The 16,341-nt window shown below is 37.7% G+C and overlaps 2 protein-coding genes across 2 annotated transcripts; both read left to right on the top strand.

The window, feature by feature from the left end:
* The first annotated feature begins 2,850 nt into the window (after positions 1 to 2,850).
* On the top strand, positions 2,851 to 6,425 carry Elp4 (Elongator complex protein 4). The gene is made up of 5 exons (XM_018504167.1): positions 2,851 to 3,244; positions 3,898 to 4,086; positions 5,315 to 5,952; positions 6,015 to 6,227; positions 6,312 to 6,425. Exons 2-5 carry the CDS (start codon positions 3,909 to 3,911, stop codon positions 6,423 to 6,425), a joined length of 1,143 nt encoding a protein of 380 aa, XP_018359669.1. The 5' UTR covers positions 2,851 to 3,244; positions 3,898 to 3,908.
* Positions 6,426 to 7,439: 1,014 nt separating this feature from the next.
* Positions 7,440 to 14,383, top strand: LOC108758926 (uncharacterized). The gene is made up of 6 exons (XM_018504168.1): positions 7,440 to 7,678; positions 7,960 to 8,178; positions 9,233 to 9,415; positions 9,792 to 10,004; positions 11,697 to 11,908; positions 12,846 to 14,383. The coding sequence occupies exons 1-6, from the start codon at positions 7,616 to 7,618 to the stop codon at positions 14,380 to 14,382; spliced, it is 2,427 nt and encodes an 808-aa protein (XP_018359670.1). The 5' UTR covers positions 7,440 to 7,615; the 3' UTR covers position 14,383.
* Positions 14,384 to 16,341: the final 1,958 nt, after the last annotated feature.

Below are 16,341 nucleotides of genomic sequence, written 5' to 3'. Positions count from 1 at the left end.
GGGGCAGGAGCCCCCCGGCCTCCATGCAGCCCCCTAAATCCACCGCAGGATAAGCCAGTTCTCAATGATTGCCACCAAGGTGGTCGATTGTAACGCGCGATGCCGACCGCGCGTCGTCCTCTACCATCGGCCTCACCGTTGTTTGCGTGACGCGCATCCTCCGCATCCACCCCACTGGCGTGCCGACGATTCCGATTGTGCCTCCTGACTTCCGAGCGCAGGGGAGCATCTGGCCGCGCGATCTGGCGGTGTTACGCTCTCGCGGGGCTTGACCGCGGTCAAGATCGACACGTACACCAAGGTACACCAACGTACAGTCCGCTTCACCGCTCTCGCGAGATCGCGATTCGATATAACTCTGTATAAACTCTGGTTTCACCAAGTAAGACTGTCTTCTCTTCCCTTGTCTCTCGTAGGCACTTGTTGCGACGGAAAAATACCGCGGATGCTCCCGCTGCTGTTTCGCGAAACGGAGATTCCTCGCGCGCGCGCGCACGTACATAAACGGCGCGGAGCGCGCCAACTTCAGAGCTAACGTAATGCGATGTCACCGGCGCGGCGCGCGCGGCATCGACGCGACGGACTCGTCATCAATGAACACGGTCGCGTTCCGCCTTTTGTTTCCCGATCCACGTGACCGCGCGCGCGATAATGCGCGCGTCGTCGCACGGCCTGCTTTCTCTTTCTCTCTCCCTTCGGTCTACTCTTCCCTGTAGATATCAAAACACCGCACGATTACGACGATCCCCGCACATTTCGTACGCGACTACTGCACAGTCACATTAATAGTTACGTCTAGAGCGTTCACGGTTCACGATTAATCCAAAAAAAAAAAAAAAAAAACACTTGGTAGGTAGATTAGACTCACCGGGGTGAAAACGTCCAACAGTCCCGATACGAGGGCGAGTAACGCAAGAGCGGCGGAGAGCCCGTCTCTGGCAAGACGGGTCACGGGGTTCGCGAGTGTCACTCTCGGGAACGCGCGCAACGGAAGATTCGACGACGGTGGGACGGAAGGTTCGCCGCGCGCGACTAACTTGACGATAAGAGCCCGCTCGAGTCCTTTCTCTCGCGCGCTCCTTCTCTCTCCATCTTACGAACGCGTGCTGTCCTCCTCGCGCTCTCTCTCATTCTCTCTCCGTCTCGTTCCGCCTCACGCTTCCTCGCGTTACTCTCGTCGCGGCGATGCCGAGTGGAAGGGGGAACAGAACCGCGACACACACAAGCGACTTTCGCGGTTTCACAATCAGGTACCTCCTTCACCCGCGGTGGCCGTCCGCGCGCGGCACCAATCTCTCTCTCTCTCTCTCTCCTTCTCGACACGAAAATACGTCCCTGACGGAGACAGTTCATACACACCGTATATACTTATACCGAGTCTCTCCGCGATTGATTGCGTTTAACGTCGAATGATCGTCGTCGGTCGGAAGGGAACACACTGGGTAAACGTCGACACGACGCTGGGTATTTACGGCGAATTTGCCCGGTGCGTCGCGAGCGCGCTGGACGTCACAACAGGTAGTTGAGCGAGGGCAGCGTGCTGCCGCTTGTCTGGAGAAAGAGAAGAAAAGAGAGCGGGTGGGAGCGAGAGGTCGTCAAACGGCACACCGGTGCGCGGAAGGGAGACGCCGGACGGACCGAGAGACCGAGACGAGGGAACACGCGTCGGCGATGCTCGGCGACGCGGCGACGAGGGGACCGGGGGACCAAGGGACGGAAGGCGTGCGCGCGAGCCAAGGAGAGAGAGGGGCGGGAGCCACGGTGGGAGAAAGGGAAGAGTGCTTTCAACGCTCGGCACGAGTTCCTCAGAGTTCCTCAGAGTTCCTCTTGCGCGCATTCGCCGGAGTCTCCGACAGTCTCCGAGTTCACCATTCACTCGCGCGCGCGCGCGCGCGCGATCGCGACAACAAATTCGTCTCTTTCTCTCCGACAATTTAAAATCTTCTTTCCCGCGCGTCTTTGCACTTTATCGTCGTGTCTTTCCTCTCGCACTTAAAGTCTCGCGTCTTTCTTGATGAAGGTAACTATCTCGAGATCGCTCCGATTTCCAACGTTTCGGTACGAAGATCGCCGCGCACGTCCGCGGAAGACGCTTCGCGATTAAACGGTTCTCGAACGCGCGAACGATCTGACGTTGGACGAGTTGGGTCCGATCCGCGCGCAACTTCAACTCGATGCGCAACGCGACTGGACCGCGCGCGGCGCGCAGACGTTCGTTCACTGCGCCGACACTCCGGGACTCGACCCGGTTTGACCGTTGCGAATGACATGAATCACATGTCATCGAGCGTCGGCATCGAGCGCGCGTACGATCGTATCAAACAATTGCATAACCTCACTTTCCTTCGATTCGCGCATACATTCACGCACGCGCGCCCGCGCGCGCGCACGCATACGATATTACGATCGCGCGTCCCGTCCGCTCTATCGCGGCGTGGCGACGATTCTTCTTTACCTTTCTCTCTCTCTCTCTTACTGTCTTTCTCTCGCTCTGTTACTCTCCGCTTCCTCGTCTCTCTGTCACACGGATGCTCGCGCGCGATCGCACCCGGCGACGAAACGTCAGGCGCCTAATCGGATCGGCTCCTAGCGAGCGCACGATCACGATGCCATTAACTGAACTGCGCGTAGGGCAGAACGGGACGAACATGCATCCCGTTCAAACGGCGAACCGTAATTACTGCCGCCGCGACGCGGCCGCGCTCCGGTGGCGACGCGAGAAACCGTCAGAAACCGTCGACCTCCGATCGGCTTCGTCCAACGTGGCGACTGTGGCGTCAACGTTCGGCGAACATCGGTACTACTATGGATACCACGAGTGCCACACTGCCGGTGCCGGTGCGTCGATCATGGTCGTCGTGGTGGGTAGATTCGCGATTCGCGTCAAGAACGGCTCCGAAAGATTCGTGCTCCGTTATCGAGAACGGAACGTATACACATACGTTATAAGAAACTCGAAGAGACTCGCGGGCTTTTCCAGACTATTTTCCACATTTATGACTTGCGATTAGTGAGTGCTACACCGACGAGGAGAGAAAGCACGAACCGGCATGCGACGATGCGACTAGTTGTTTCTCGAACGTTCGTCCGGTATGAAGTACGACTCGATTGAGACTACCAGGCGTAATCGTTTTTAGGAAAGATCGAGTGTTGTAGAGAAACAAGTACAAACTTCTGTCGATCGAGGATCTTCAAAACCTATCAAAATCTTGTGCACGTGGCAAATGTGATAAGCTCAATTACGGTACTGCACGTTTTGGTTGACGGATTTACTCCGATTTACTTCCTCCGAATTTTTGCCAGAATAAAGTCAAATTTTGTCCTTATAAATCTATAAAAACATATTGTAAAAAAAATTTTGGAATGCTCTGAATTAAAATTTAAACTATTCTGGTTGAAGCAAGTGTTTTGCCTAGCAAAATGAGATTCGACATTTAATTGCTTTCCATTTACACCTAAATCCAGATAATTCCTGATGATTCTCTATTGAATATATATACTTTCCTTTTTTTGACACAAGTGAGATTTAACTGAGTTTTTACAATTTGCACAAACTCAAGACTGCGTGTTTTACTGAACTTTATTAATTCACATCAAAAGGGAGGTTAGGTTGTAAACCTATGTTGTCAGTTGTTATGCGATAATTGTCACCATAGTAAACAAGAATAAGTAAAATTTTATTCCTAGCAATTAAATTATTTATTTTATTTTTTACGGTTAATAAAACATATTTCACAATAACGTATATTTCGTCATCAGTCTAATTTTTTTACACAATAAATACCAAAGAAGGCGTCACTATGACATTTACTTGCAAATATTTTATATAATTTAAATAAACTTGCACAAACAGTTGCAGATTGCAATATTCAAATACTCTTTAAAATTATATTTCAGATATCTACTGGATGGCTTTAGAAGGAAAAGCAATGGCTTTGGGTGGAACAAGACTTAAAACTAGACTTCCGATAATACCAGGCACGAGACCTTCGTTACGAAATTCACAGTTGCTTATTTCAACAGGGATACCTTCTTTAGACAGTACAATAGGCGGAGGTTTACCTATTGGCTCGATATTTTTAATTGGTATGTATATTTATATACTTATGTTTCTTTAACTGGCAATGGCTGAATCATTTCAAGACTTGTTGAATATTGTAATTAGTTTTGGAGAATTACTTATACATCTTTTTTTGCAAGAGTGTAAAAAACTGATCTAAAACTGATGCTTTTTTATTACTAGTTTATGAACTGTATTAACTATATGTATTATATACACAGAATGACCTTTTGACTTTTTAATAGGATATGGCTCAATAATTATCCAGCCTCCAAAGGATGTATCTTCCCTTCTTTTGAAGGATTAAATATTAATAACACTACACACATATACATACATACACTACCACTTATAATTATTCAACAGATATTTTGTATTTTACTCTGATTTTAAAAGCTAAGTAAGTTGTGTGTCTCACTGTTGTTAACACAGATAATATTTTATTAAAATGATTGTATCAAAATGATTGCTATTTTTGTTAATTGTAATTGTAAGTTTAAATAGTCTAAACTTCGATTTGTAGTCTAAATTTAAATTATTAAGACAATGTTAACGAAATTTCATCTCTGATTATTCTTGAATTGATATTGGATATTTCCTATTTTATTTTTCTGCTACAACCTATTATAATTATGAATAAAAATAATCCATAATTACAATAGATTGTAATAGAACAATGAAACGATGAGAAATATTCAGTATAATATCGATTCAAGGATATCTTGAAGATAGTTTTATAAATGTTATCTTAATAATTTGAATTTCGAATATTACAACCAATGTGTACAGCATAAATAACGCTAATTATTCTAATAAAGTATTATTTATGTTAACAACAATATAGGAGCTAGAGCGAGGGAGAGAGAGAGAGAGAGAGAGAGAGAGAGACTCATTTAGCTTTCAAAATTGGAGCAAAAAATGTAAAATATCTATCGTTCAAATAACTATAAGCAGTAGTATATATTTAACTCCTTCAGACCTAATTTTATGGAATCATGTTAAAAATTTTCTTTTTTAAATTCAATTTATACGCACTTTAATAAATTATTCATTCTAAACAAATAATTTTTTTAATTTGACTATTTTTTCAACATATACGTTATTATGTATATCAGATTTCAGATAATGTAGAATTAAATAATTTCAACGGATAATATCTTTAAATTTGATATACATTACAATGTGCGCAGGGATTCTGAAGGGGTTAACAAAACGTTTATTTATGTATATGTTTAAAGAAATCTTTCTTTTCAGAGGAGGACAAGTATGGCTTCTATGCTAAAACTATATTGAAATACTTTATGGCAGAGGGAATAGTCATATCTCAACCTGTACTGATTGCGTCTCAAGATGTTCAACCTTCCCACCTTGTATCAGGATTGCCCGCAGTTATAGATAATTCAGAGGAACATACGAAAACTACAAATAATGAAGATGAACCAATGAAAATAGCTTGGCGATATCAAAAAATGAAAGTAGTGGATTCATCTCCTACGGGAGGTCAAATATTCGGTCATTATTATGATCTCACAAAGCAGATGCAAACGGATTTCTTAGAACATGCTGACATAAAACAATGGGAATTTAATGAGGAAATGACACTAGATAAAAATAGTAGTCATACATTTAAGAACGCTGCATATACTGACTTATTATGTACTATAGAAAAAACTTTACGTGATGGACAATATTTTCTCTCTGAAACATCTGAACAGAAAACAAAGAAAATTTTAAGAATCACAATTCATTCTCTGGGATCAAGATTATGGCTTAGTGACACAGAGAAATATTCTGATAGTGATCTATTAAAATTCCTATATTGCTTCAGAGCACTTTTAAGGAATTCCTATGCAGTCGGCATAGTAACAGTACCAGTTAATAATTTCAATAGCGTAAGTATCGAAAAATTATTCCCTTTACAACGACCAACCTTCTTACAGCCTACATTTTCTAGAATTTCGCTATCGAAAGAATTGAGCACGTATCGGATATAGCAATAAGATTGGAATCGTTTGCGGGATCTGCAAAAGCGCTTAATCCATTGTATAAGGAGTATCATGGTCTGTTGCATATTAAGAAATTGTGTGCATTAAATGGTTTATCACACGGCAATTCACAACACAGAGATTTAGCATTTAAATTACGCCGTAAAAAGTTTCTTATAGAAGTTAGTAGATTTTGATGTTTTGTTTTATTTCTCAAATTAGTATATTGTGTCATATAAATTTTTATATTATTTGTTTGTTTTTAGGTTTTACATTTGCCACCCGAGTTCGAAGATACGTCTCAACGAGAGCAAGATGACACAGTAACATCCGGCATTGGATGCATGAGTGGATCTCATAAAAGTACACTTGATTTTTAGATTTATAAATTTTAAATTATTAAAAATTATTAAATATGATAACTTTTTAATGTAAATTTTTTATTAACAAAATTAAATATTTATTTTGTTAAAAATTTTCAATTATTAATCCTTACACTCTTCATATATATTTGCCTTCTCCTTCATAAGATATTCTAAATCCACTACTTCTCAAGATATATTATAGTTTGTGATTTCACTTCTTAACAAACAAGTGTTAAACCAGAATTTTTACGTACGTTTAGGTCACGCCTATCCCGTTTAACGGGAAGTGCATGGTGTGGCGGCTGAATTAATGTAGAGAAGAGGAGATAGGCTTCGTGAACACTTACAATAATGCGCATAAAATATCCTTTTACTGAGCTGCGCTGTATATGGGCTCAACCTACAAGTTTATTTACACCGTAGAAATACAATTTTTGATGGGAAAATCCTATGAGTATGGAATCTCCAGATTAATCCTTTAATGTATGTATAATTAATCTAAATAAGAGAAACAAAATTTTTATAATAGTATTCTAACGTTTCTTGATAAATTAAAAATACTTGTTTCTAATTATACATTATTTAATATTTGTAATTTATAATTACAAATAAATATTTTTATAAAAGAATTCGAATAAGGAACTTTAATACATGACACAATGTTAATATTTAGCTGAAACGTTAAACAGTAATTTATAAATTTAAATAAAAATTAACATGTGTGCTAAAGCATGAAATGGTCTTATCAACCATTAAATGGTCCCCCTTTACCGTGAACCTTTGCCGACTCGAATCGTATACGAACCGATCGACGACGAAAATGTCCATGTATGCATATGTGTATGTTGTGTGTGTGTATAAATTTTTCGTTCCCCCTCTGGTCTTTTTCCATCCACGCCTTTCTATTTCCTTCCGGTTCCGTCCGGTCGGTCGCGCATGAGGGCACGCAAGCGCGCCTACAGACCCCCGATGCTGTTGTAAAGTCCATCCACCGCGTACGGGGGTTTTCAGTCCGTAAACATACGCGATCGGGTTCACCTCGAACTATCTAGTTGTAATATTGTACATAGTGTAACTTGCGTCATCAGATGATTTAATCGTGCGTTTATTATGTGCGCCGAATGCAATCGTTGAAACTTTATGTGACCAAAAGTCATCTGCATATCGCTCATTATTATTAAGAAACAAGCGTTTTGGACGTAACAATGGGAACTAGAAAATTAGGCATATCGCGTGCTTTTGTTTGTTGCTCGAATATAATTTTCTTGGTGAGTTATTTGGCTATTTTTGTTTTAGACGCAGCTTTAATTAAAATCTGTCTTCAATTAATATATTATTCTCAATTAATAAAGATTTACATTTCTTAATTAATAAAGATCATACATTTTTTAAGTAAAAAAGTAATATATGAAATGTTATGTTAGATATAATATAATACTAACATAATACGAACTGGATCGATTTGTGTCATTTTAATAATTATTGTAAACTATTCATCAAATCAGTGTAACTTGTGAAAGATTATTAATTGTTTTTTTTCTTCCTTCAGATGTCGGGTTTCGTGCTAATGTCCTTAGGAGGATTATTATTAGCCGACAATGAACGGATTTTATTATCGCGCCTGTTAGGACCTGGTGATATTCATCCTGATCAACCGCTCTTTTATTATTTGGCATTCGCTATAGTTACATTAGGATTTCTTATTGCTATTACTGGACTTCTCGGATGCTGGGCGGCTTGTCTCTTTAATCGTTGCATTACAATCTCCGTAAGAACTGTTTTTAAATATTTCAAATATTTTAATAGATCACATATATTTATACATTTTAATTAATACTTTAAATACAATTTATAAAAACATTTTAAATAAAACGTTTATAACAATATTTTAAATATAAAATTTACAAATACAAAATAATCTTTAAAAGCAATACGTTATTATTTTCGTTTAGACTGATATTCGATAAAAATAAAATATATACAAAATTTATATCTAAAATATTGTTTAATTTTTGTAATTTTTTGTCGCAAATTCTTTTCCTAGCAACAAATTTAATGGTATTTTAGGTAATAAAACGTACAAAAATAACTTACATATATTGTGTGATGTCGTATTCACATATTTGATTAGAAAAAAATTACTTGCTTAAAGTCTCTTTGTTTAAGTATCGCAAGTACATGTGTTTAAATGCATCAATCAGTTGGGTTTCATGCGCGACGTTCTCTCATGAATCTAACTACAATGTTGCTCGTCAAGCCTATCTGAAACACCAGATTTCCTACTTTGAGTTCGGTCATGCATCGTTGCCCGGAAACGGATCTGCTTGTATGCAGACACGCGCGTAAATAAAAGGAGGGCGCGTTCGAACGCCGCGTAAAAACACTAATTATTCGCTCGTGGCTCGGACAAATGAGAGTCAGCTCGCCGAGGAAATGAATGCTACCATTTTTCACCATTTTTAACACTATTTAAACACCAGTTGTAAAACGTGAAATTGAATGTATACAAGGAAAACATATTAGTATTATTTTAATAAAAATAAAATATATACAAAATTTGTATCTAAATATTGTTCAATTTTTATAACTTCTTGTCGCAATTGTCGCAATTCTTTTCCTAGCGACAAATTTAATGGTATATGAGGTAATAAAATGTATTTAAAAAAACTGCTTTTTTTAACGTAATATTAAATTAGAAAATTAATTGAATACGTAAGAAGAAATATTGTTTGAAATAGATGTATGTTATAATTTATAATATAACGCACAAAATTGCGAATATAAGTAGCTCGGGATCGATCTTTTGTTTTTATGCTTTCCAGTATCTCTTAACAATAATATTGTTGCTGCTCGGTGAGTGCACCGTGTGCATTATCGCTGTTTTCTGGCCTCATATACTGGGGATCGACGTAAGACCGGCACGATTGATACGCGCTTTGCAACGCAGTTATGCCGTACCTGGACGCGAGCAATTTACGGCTGCACTCGATCTTGCACAAACAATAGTAAGTTTGTCATCTATTGAATTTAAGAGTAAAGATATAATGTTAACATATGTTTTCTATCGTATTATTTTTCTATTAAATATTCAGGAGCATTAAATCGTTTACAGCAGTATTCCAGATAAATTACTATAAAATGAAGACTTTGATAAGTAAAAGTCTATTAAAGCTATATATTTTATTACGAAGTCTTATATTATGCAAAAAAAAAGAGTTTGTTTGGTTTTCATAAAAGTTGAAAAATATAGAAAAATAAAGAAAAAGAGGAGAAAAAGAGATACCTATCACACTTGTTACTTGGCTAATATATATGTATTTAATTTATATTATTGAAATTAAAAGAGAAAACGCGCGACGTTATTATTCTGACCATTTACAGTTCACTTGTTGTGGCATAAACGGAAGCAGCAATTATGGGACGTCGTGGTGGCGACTGCAGGAAGTCGGCCGCAGAGAATTAGTGGTACCTCTCAGTTGCTGCACCCTGAATAACGCCAATGAGACGGGCTCCTTCCTCAACCCCGAACCTGCCAATCTCACTCTCTGCCAGGCTCTGAACCCTGCCGAACATCAATACGCCCGACACACTATGGTATGCGTGATAATGAGGAAGTTATTACCCCCCCTCCCCCCTCCCTTGTCATGCCGTGCCATGCAGACACGAGTGAGACGAACTTTTTGAATCTGGCTCACAAAGGATAAATGTCGAGGTCTACATAAGGCTGCGTTCGGAAACTTCACTTGAGTGCCCTAATGCGTCTCATTCTATCTCTATTGTTAGACGTTAAACAAGGATAAAATGACACTTGGATGAAGCTTTCGGACGTAGCTTAAAACGAGAACAAATACGTCTATGTAGAATATTGACACGTTATTCAAGTGCGACATTCGCATGAAGTTTTATGACGCTATTCTCGTTTCATGAGAATAGAAATCCATTTGAAAGTTTAGTACAGTCAAACGCATCCTGCGTGAACATAAACGCGATGTTACGGCAAAATAATATTTGAGAAAAACTATCGCCTCTACGTCCATAACTCCAAATTTCGATTTTTCGCGGTTTGTTCGAAAGTTTACGATAAAACCAGCATGACCTCGTATACGAATATATCATACTAGGAAAGAGAGTCGTGTGATTAATGGCTTTTGTCTCGATGAAGACCTCCATAACAAGGCTACGAGAGAATTCGTCAGAATGCGGGCAGCTGACAATGATGTTACGTTGTTATGATTTTAGTTTTGTTATATCTTGCTGCGCACATTAACGTATTTTTACCGGGCGTTTTATGCAATAAACTAATACCTATATTCAGCTATTTTTCAAGTACGCATATGAATCAATATTAGGTTATTGGAAAAATCACGACGCATTTTTCAACTCATAATTGTATATCTTCGTTAAAAATGAACGAAATTTAAATTAAAAAAAAAAGCATTTTAAAGTTTGAAGTCTCTACTTTCAAAAGCTTACTATATGTTTGAGTTTATGTGAATTTTTACATACAAAAGACTACCAGTTGAAAAAAAATTAAAAAATTTTCTTCTCATTTTGTAGGTCTGTAACGCCTAAAAAAAATTTGAGAATAATTTCGACTATCGTAAAAGCTTGCAGCTTTCCCCTGCAAAATCGTTTTTTAAAAATATTCCTATCGCGGATTAAATAAAAGGAATATTTTGACTTTAATTGCTCATAATTCCGTTAAAAAACATCGTGACGTAATTATTAAAACAGATTCTTAAAGCTGGAACTTTGATCTATCGAATGATACAATTGAATGTATATAATGTAATGATATAAATTTGAATTAAAAATATGACATGTTACGTCATGACTTTTCCGACAACCCAATATTAGTAATTTTTTTTAGCAATGATATATTTACGAAATTTTATATCAGAGTGAGTTTAATAAGATTTTTAATATAAATCTTTATAAGTACCTAAAGTATTTTTTACATACAGAGTTTACATATAAGTTTTCGACTAATGATTGATTCCAGCGCAATCGATATGAGTCTAAAGCATAGCAACTCTGACATTAAATCCAAATTTATCGGATTTAGGATTTACTCGAAGAGAAAACTACCGAAAATTAGACCTGAAGAAAAAGTGTTAATAAACTATAATAACTTCGCACATTAAAACTGTATGCCTCTCTAAACACGAACGAATTTGTTATCGATTAATAACATGGGCAACAAAAGACAAGTTGATACGTTTCCGATATTCAATATAATATTTAATATCGATTGTCATGTGTATTATTTGTTTGTTTTATATTTAGGGATGCCTTGAACATATCGAGAAATGGACGCAGGATCAGGCCTTGATCTTGCTGGCCATTGTATTAGTCGTCATGTTCGTCGAAGTCACGCCGCTCCTGAGCATACTTCTCGCATGCTCCCGTGACCATAGGAGAAGTAAATCGCAAACGTCGACTTTCACCTCCACGCAGACTTTAAGCCCATTCAACGAAAATGATCACGATTTTAGTAAGCAATTCTTTTAAACTATAATTTTTTTGATCGCACTATTTCGAAAATATCTTTTAGCGAATCCAGTTAAACGCATACTAGTGTGCACTCAATAGACTGGCGATGCATATTAAAACCGTTGTAATAAATGTGTGTTTAATGTCAACAAAAATGGATTAAATCGCGAAATTTTCAATATACTTTATTGTGCTGTTAGGTAAAATACATATTTTATAATAATTAAAAAATTATATATGTCTCCTCTCAATATGTAACAAATTCAAGAATAGAGTATAACGGGAAGTATATATAGGAGTCAACGCAGTACTTAGTGTACAATTATAATAATTGAATACAATTTTAAATAGATAGTCTTACATTTAAATTAAATTCGATAACGGACTTAAAACTTCCCATTATACTCTATTCTTGAATTTGTTACATATTTTATAATTCGCGAAGTCTTTGCATTTTTCATTTTTACACTCTGATTAGATCGGTATAATTAAATTGCTTTAACATGCATTAGTGCGCACTAATATGCTCGAATCGAATTCGCTGTTTGAGCATACTTAACTTTACCCTTGATGAAAATAAAAATCAGAGCACAAGTCGAATGTAATAAGAGAGTAATAGAAGCGTAAATGAAACTTCCAGGAAATGAAAATTGAAACATCAAAATGTAAAAGAAGTGTAAATGCTTCTTTTACATTTCATTATTCCAATTTTCGCCTTCTAGAAGTTTCATTTACGCTTCTCTTACTCTCCCATAACATCCGATTTATTCTTCGATTTTTATTTTCATCAGGGACATCGAGAAGAATATCCTTATCAAACTTCAGTAATTTCGAAATTATTATTCACTATCTCATCATGATTCAAATATGTCTGAATACAGGTATAGGCATCGAGAACAGAATGCATACAGCCGGAACGACATTCGGTGCCAAATCATGAAGATGGCTGGAGGGCAGCGAAGGACGGACAGCAGTTGACGTGAAGGACACGAATAAGCGAGAAACGTGCGACGATACTAAATATAATGGATTAGCAACGAGCGGAAAGAGCATAATTGAGGAATGGCGAAATCCTCCGAAATACTCCGAAGATTTACTGCGAAGCAATCAAATGTATGAAGAACGAGCGGTCGACGTTGTAATCGACAATCGTCCTCCATCGAATCTTCCTAAGAAACACCCGCAATACGCGCCGCTGTCAAAGATCGCAGACACGAATAAAAATAACAACAATGATGAATTGATTAAGATTAAAAGACCACAAGGTGGTGGCACAGTTAGAAGCATTCCTATTAAAGATTATCAGGCGTCGATCGCGCATAACATCGGTACCTTGAGGCGATCCGTGGCACCTCAGTCGCAATTCGAGTCTCTAGTATCCGAACCTGAGAAGAGCGTTTACGTGCCGTTAAGAAAAAGAATTCCTCTAACCAACAACTTGCATCATCGACTACCTGCATCGCAGACTACCTGCATCGCCGCGCAAACCCTGAAAGCCGATAACGTTCGAAAGAAATCTTGCTGCTTTTGCGACAGTCAGCACAATTCGCGCGGTTTCTGTTGCGCTAACGCTAATTCAAATAAACACGTTAAAGACATTCGATATTTTAATGAGACGGAGGATCGACGATCTCAGGATGGTTCCGATATAGATGAATATTTTCACAGGAGTTCACATGGGAAATTCTCGAATGATCATCGAATTTCGAGAAGCACACGCGAATCTTCGGGAACGGTAACGGCGACCGGTACGAACAATGAGAAAGCCAAAGCAGAGGAGGAAGCGAGAGCGTTGCAATTAGCAGAAGGTCACGTTGGTCAGAAGATATCGGTTTATGAACAGAATGCTCAACGTAGCTTACGCGGTGCCAATCCCAGATATCGATCGCCCTTCGAGATAAAAGGATATCGTACAATTGGTGTACCGTTGGTGGGTATGCACAATGCTTGCGGTTTACCTGTCGTGGCTTCCTGGCACGATCACGAGCTTCTGGATTCTCTGCGAATCACCCGCAAGCTCGCAAAAACCGCGGGATCCATTTACAAGAGTCCTCGCACGATTCCGAACGTGCGACAACGGACGCAACCAAGACGAAAGGTGCTACAACCGGATCGTGAAATGATTCATCCGAGGGACATCGATCGTGGCGTTAAAAGATCGACGGTCAAATCAGTGGGGTATTTGGACGCTATTAATGGCAACGGCAAGTCCAGAAGAAAACATCGTCGCTCGTCGTTTACCATGGCAAAGGTGGGATCGCTGTCCTCGAAAAATTCCTTTAAAAGAATACCTAGAAGATATGGAATTAAAGCGAGTTCGCTGGTGGATACCTTCGGTAGAAAATCAATTAAAGGAGGAAACGCGAAACGGACGACTCTGTACGCGAAAGATGACGGGAAAGAACCGGTACAAGTTCTCAAGAGCTTATGCTTGAATCCTTTGGCGCGTGCCAATCCAGAAACAGACATAATGTGGTGAAGACGCCCGTGAAAAAATTAACGTATTTGCTTGTCCGCTCTTACCGATTAATGCATTTATATGTATTTAATTGTTATGTTATATATATTTAATTATTATTAACATTATTTAAGCCATTTGGGATAAAAAAACTTAAGTATCATTTGTGCGAACATAAAATATTGCTCGCTTAGCTATTTCATTTTAATTTAAACACAAAGAGAGTAACAAAATATAAACAAGCTTTTTCTTTATTGGTATTTCTATCAATTATCTCTTATCTCTTTGCGTTCTCGTACATTAGTATAACGAATAAATTAATTATGTGTGTAATAACTGTGTGATTTAATTATGTAAATATGTGTATCTGATATGTTATTGAATTTTCTATTTTAAGTTTTAAAATAAACGGAATCCTAAGCTGCCCTCATTAAAGTTTATTTTTGTCATATTATACTTGTTATGATATTTGTATTTTTTTTAAATTATATTTCTGAATTTTTATTATTTTTACTGTCAAAGTTAAATAGATACGCGTTACTACTAAAATATAAGCGAACTGAAAAACACAATAAAAATTTATTATAATTAATATTAAATTTAATATCTTACGATAAGCAAAATTAATTTGGAATGTAACAAGCAGAATATTCAGCACCAACTTATACAAACACGTAGACTTGCTACTTAATTTTATATATAAATATATACAATTTTATGTAATTTTATATAATTGTATATAATTACATGTGAAACATTTTTTCCCGGGCATTTTCTAAAAATAATCTTAAAAATACGTACAATATTTATATAAATTCCAAAATAATTTTAAGATAATTCTTTTTTTCTAATTATCATTTTTCAAAAGATATTAATTTTACAATAGCAAAAAATTATATTTACCGTAAGGTTGCTCCGCCGGTGCCCGATGTCTCTCCCAGACCTATCAAAAAAAAAAAAAAATAATTAAATTATAAAACTATATTAATTCTGAAAGCAGGAATTGCGTTATTTGTATGAAAATATTCATATTAACATTGCTTTTGTATAACTCGTGTGATACCGTTCGTACAGACGAGTAGCCGTGTCGCGCGCTGCTCTTTTTCATATTTCTTTTTGAAACGTATAATCGCGAAAAATACTAAATACAATACGAAAGTTGTATTTTATGACTATTCACATAATACGTTTGCTAGTGTGATTAATTATTCATAAAGTTTTGTATTATATTTAGTATTTTTCGTGATTATGTCTCAAAAAGGAATGTAAAAAGAAGAGCGGCACGCGACACGGCTACCTGCATGATTCCGAACGGCGAACAGTGGGGGAGAGCGATAGGCGAAGAGTGTGGGGAAAACCAGGGAAGGGAAAGGGGAGCGTATCGCGACTACCGCGTGACGCGGCAGTTGACTACGTCATCACTTAGGAATTCGCTCGGCGACCGCGGAGGGGGGCGGATGTGTAGCACGATCGCTGCGGGTGTCGCGCATTAATCTACGAAAATTAGATATTCACGAATGCGAATTGATCATTAATTACATAAAGATGCCCAAATAGTAATACTGCTCAAAACTAAGGTGAGTACTACACTTATATCTCAATCTTTATTACTCTCTTTCATGATTTACATCCAAATAAAGATTAATAACAAGTTATACATTCTTTAAATAAAGATAAATGCAAATATTTTTTAAATTATAAAACAATTTGGACTAAATATAATAATGGTTATAAACAGAATACATTATATTATACGTTTACAAATATATAAATTTTTTTTAGAGATATCTAAGGGCGGTATTCATAATCTGTTCTTATTTCAAGACTTAAGTAATGTCTTAAGACGTTAATACAGGCCTCTGATTTCTTAAAATTGTACTTAAGACGGTCTTGAATATAAACTCTAGACTTGAATACCGGCCTAAGATATAGATGAGTTGCGTGCGTAACGAAATCAAGAATTAAAACATAAATCGTATA

Source organism: Trachymyrmex cornetzi, unplaced genomic scaffold (genome assembly GCF_001594075.2).
Source record: "Trachymyrmex cornetzi isolate Tcor2-1 unplaced genomic scaffold, Tcor1.1 scaffold16, whole genome shotgun sequence".
In the NCBI taxonomy this organism is placed as follows: Eukaryota; Metazoa; Arthropoda; class Insecta; order Hymenoptera; family Formicidae; genus Trachymyrmex; species Trachymyrmex cornetzi.
Note: the sequence above shows the minus strand (reverse complement) of the source record. Positions and strands in the feature narration are given on the sequence as shown.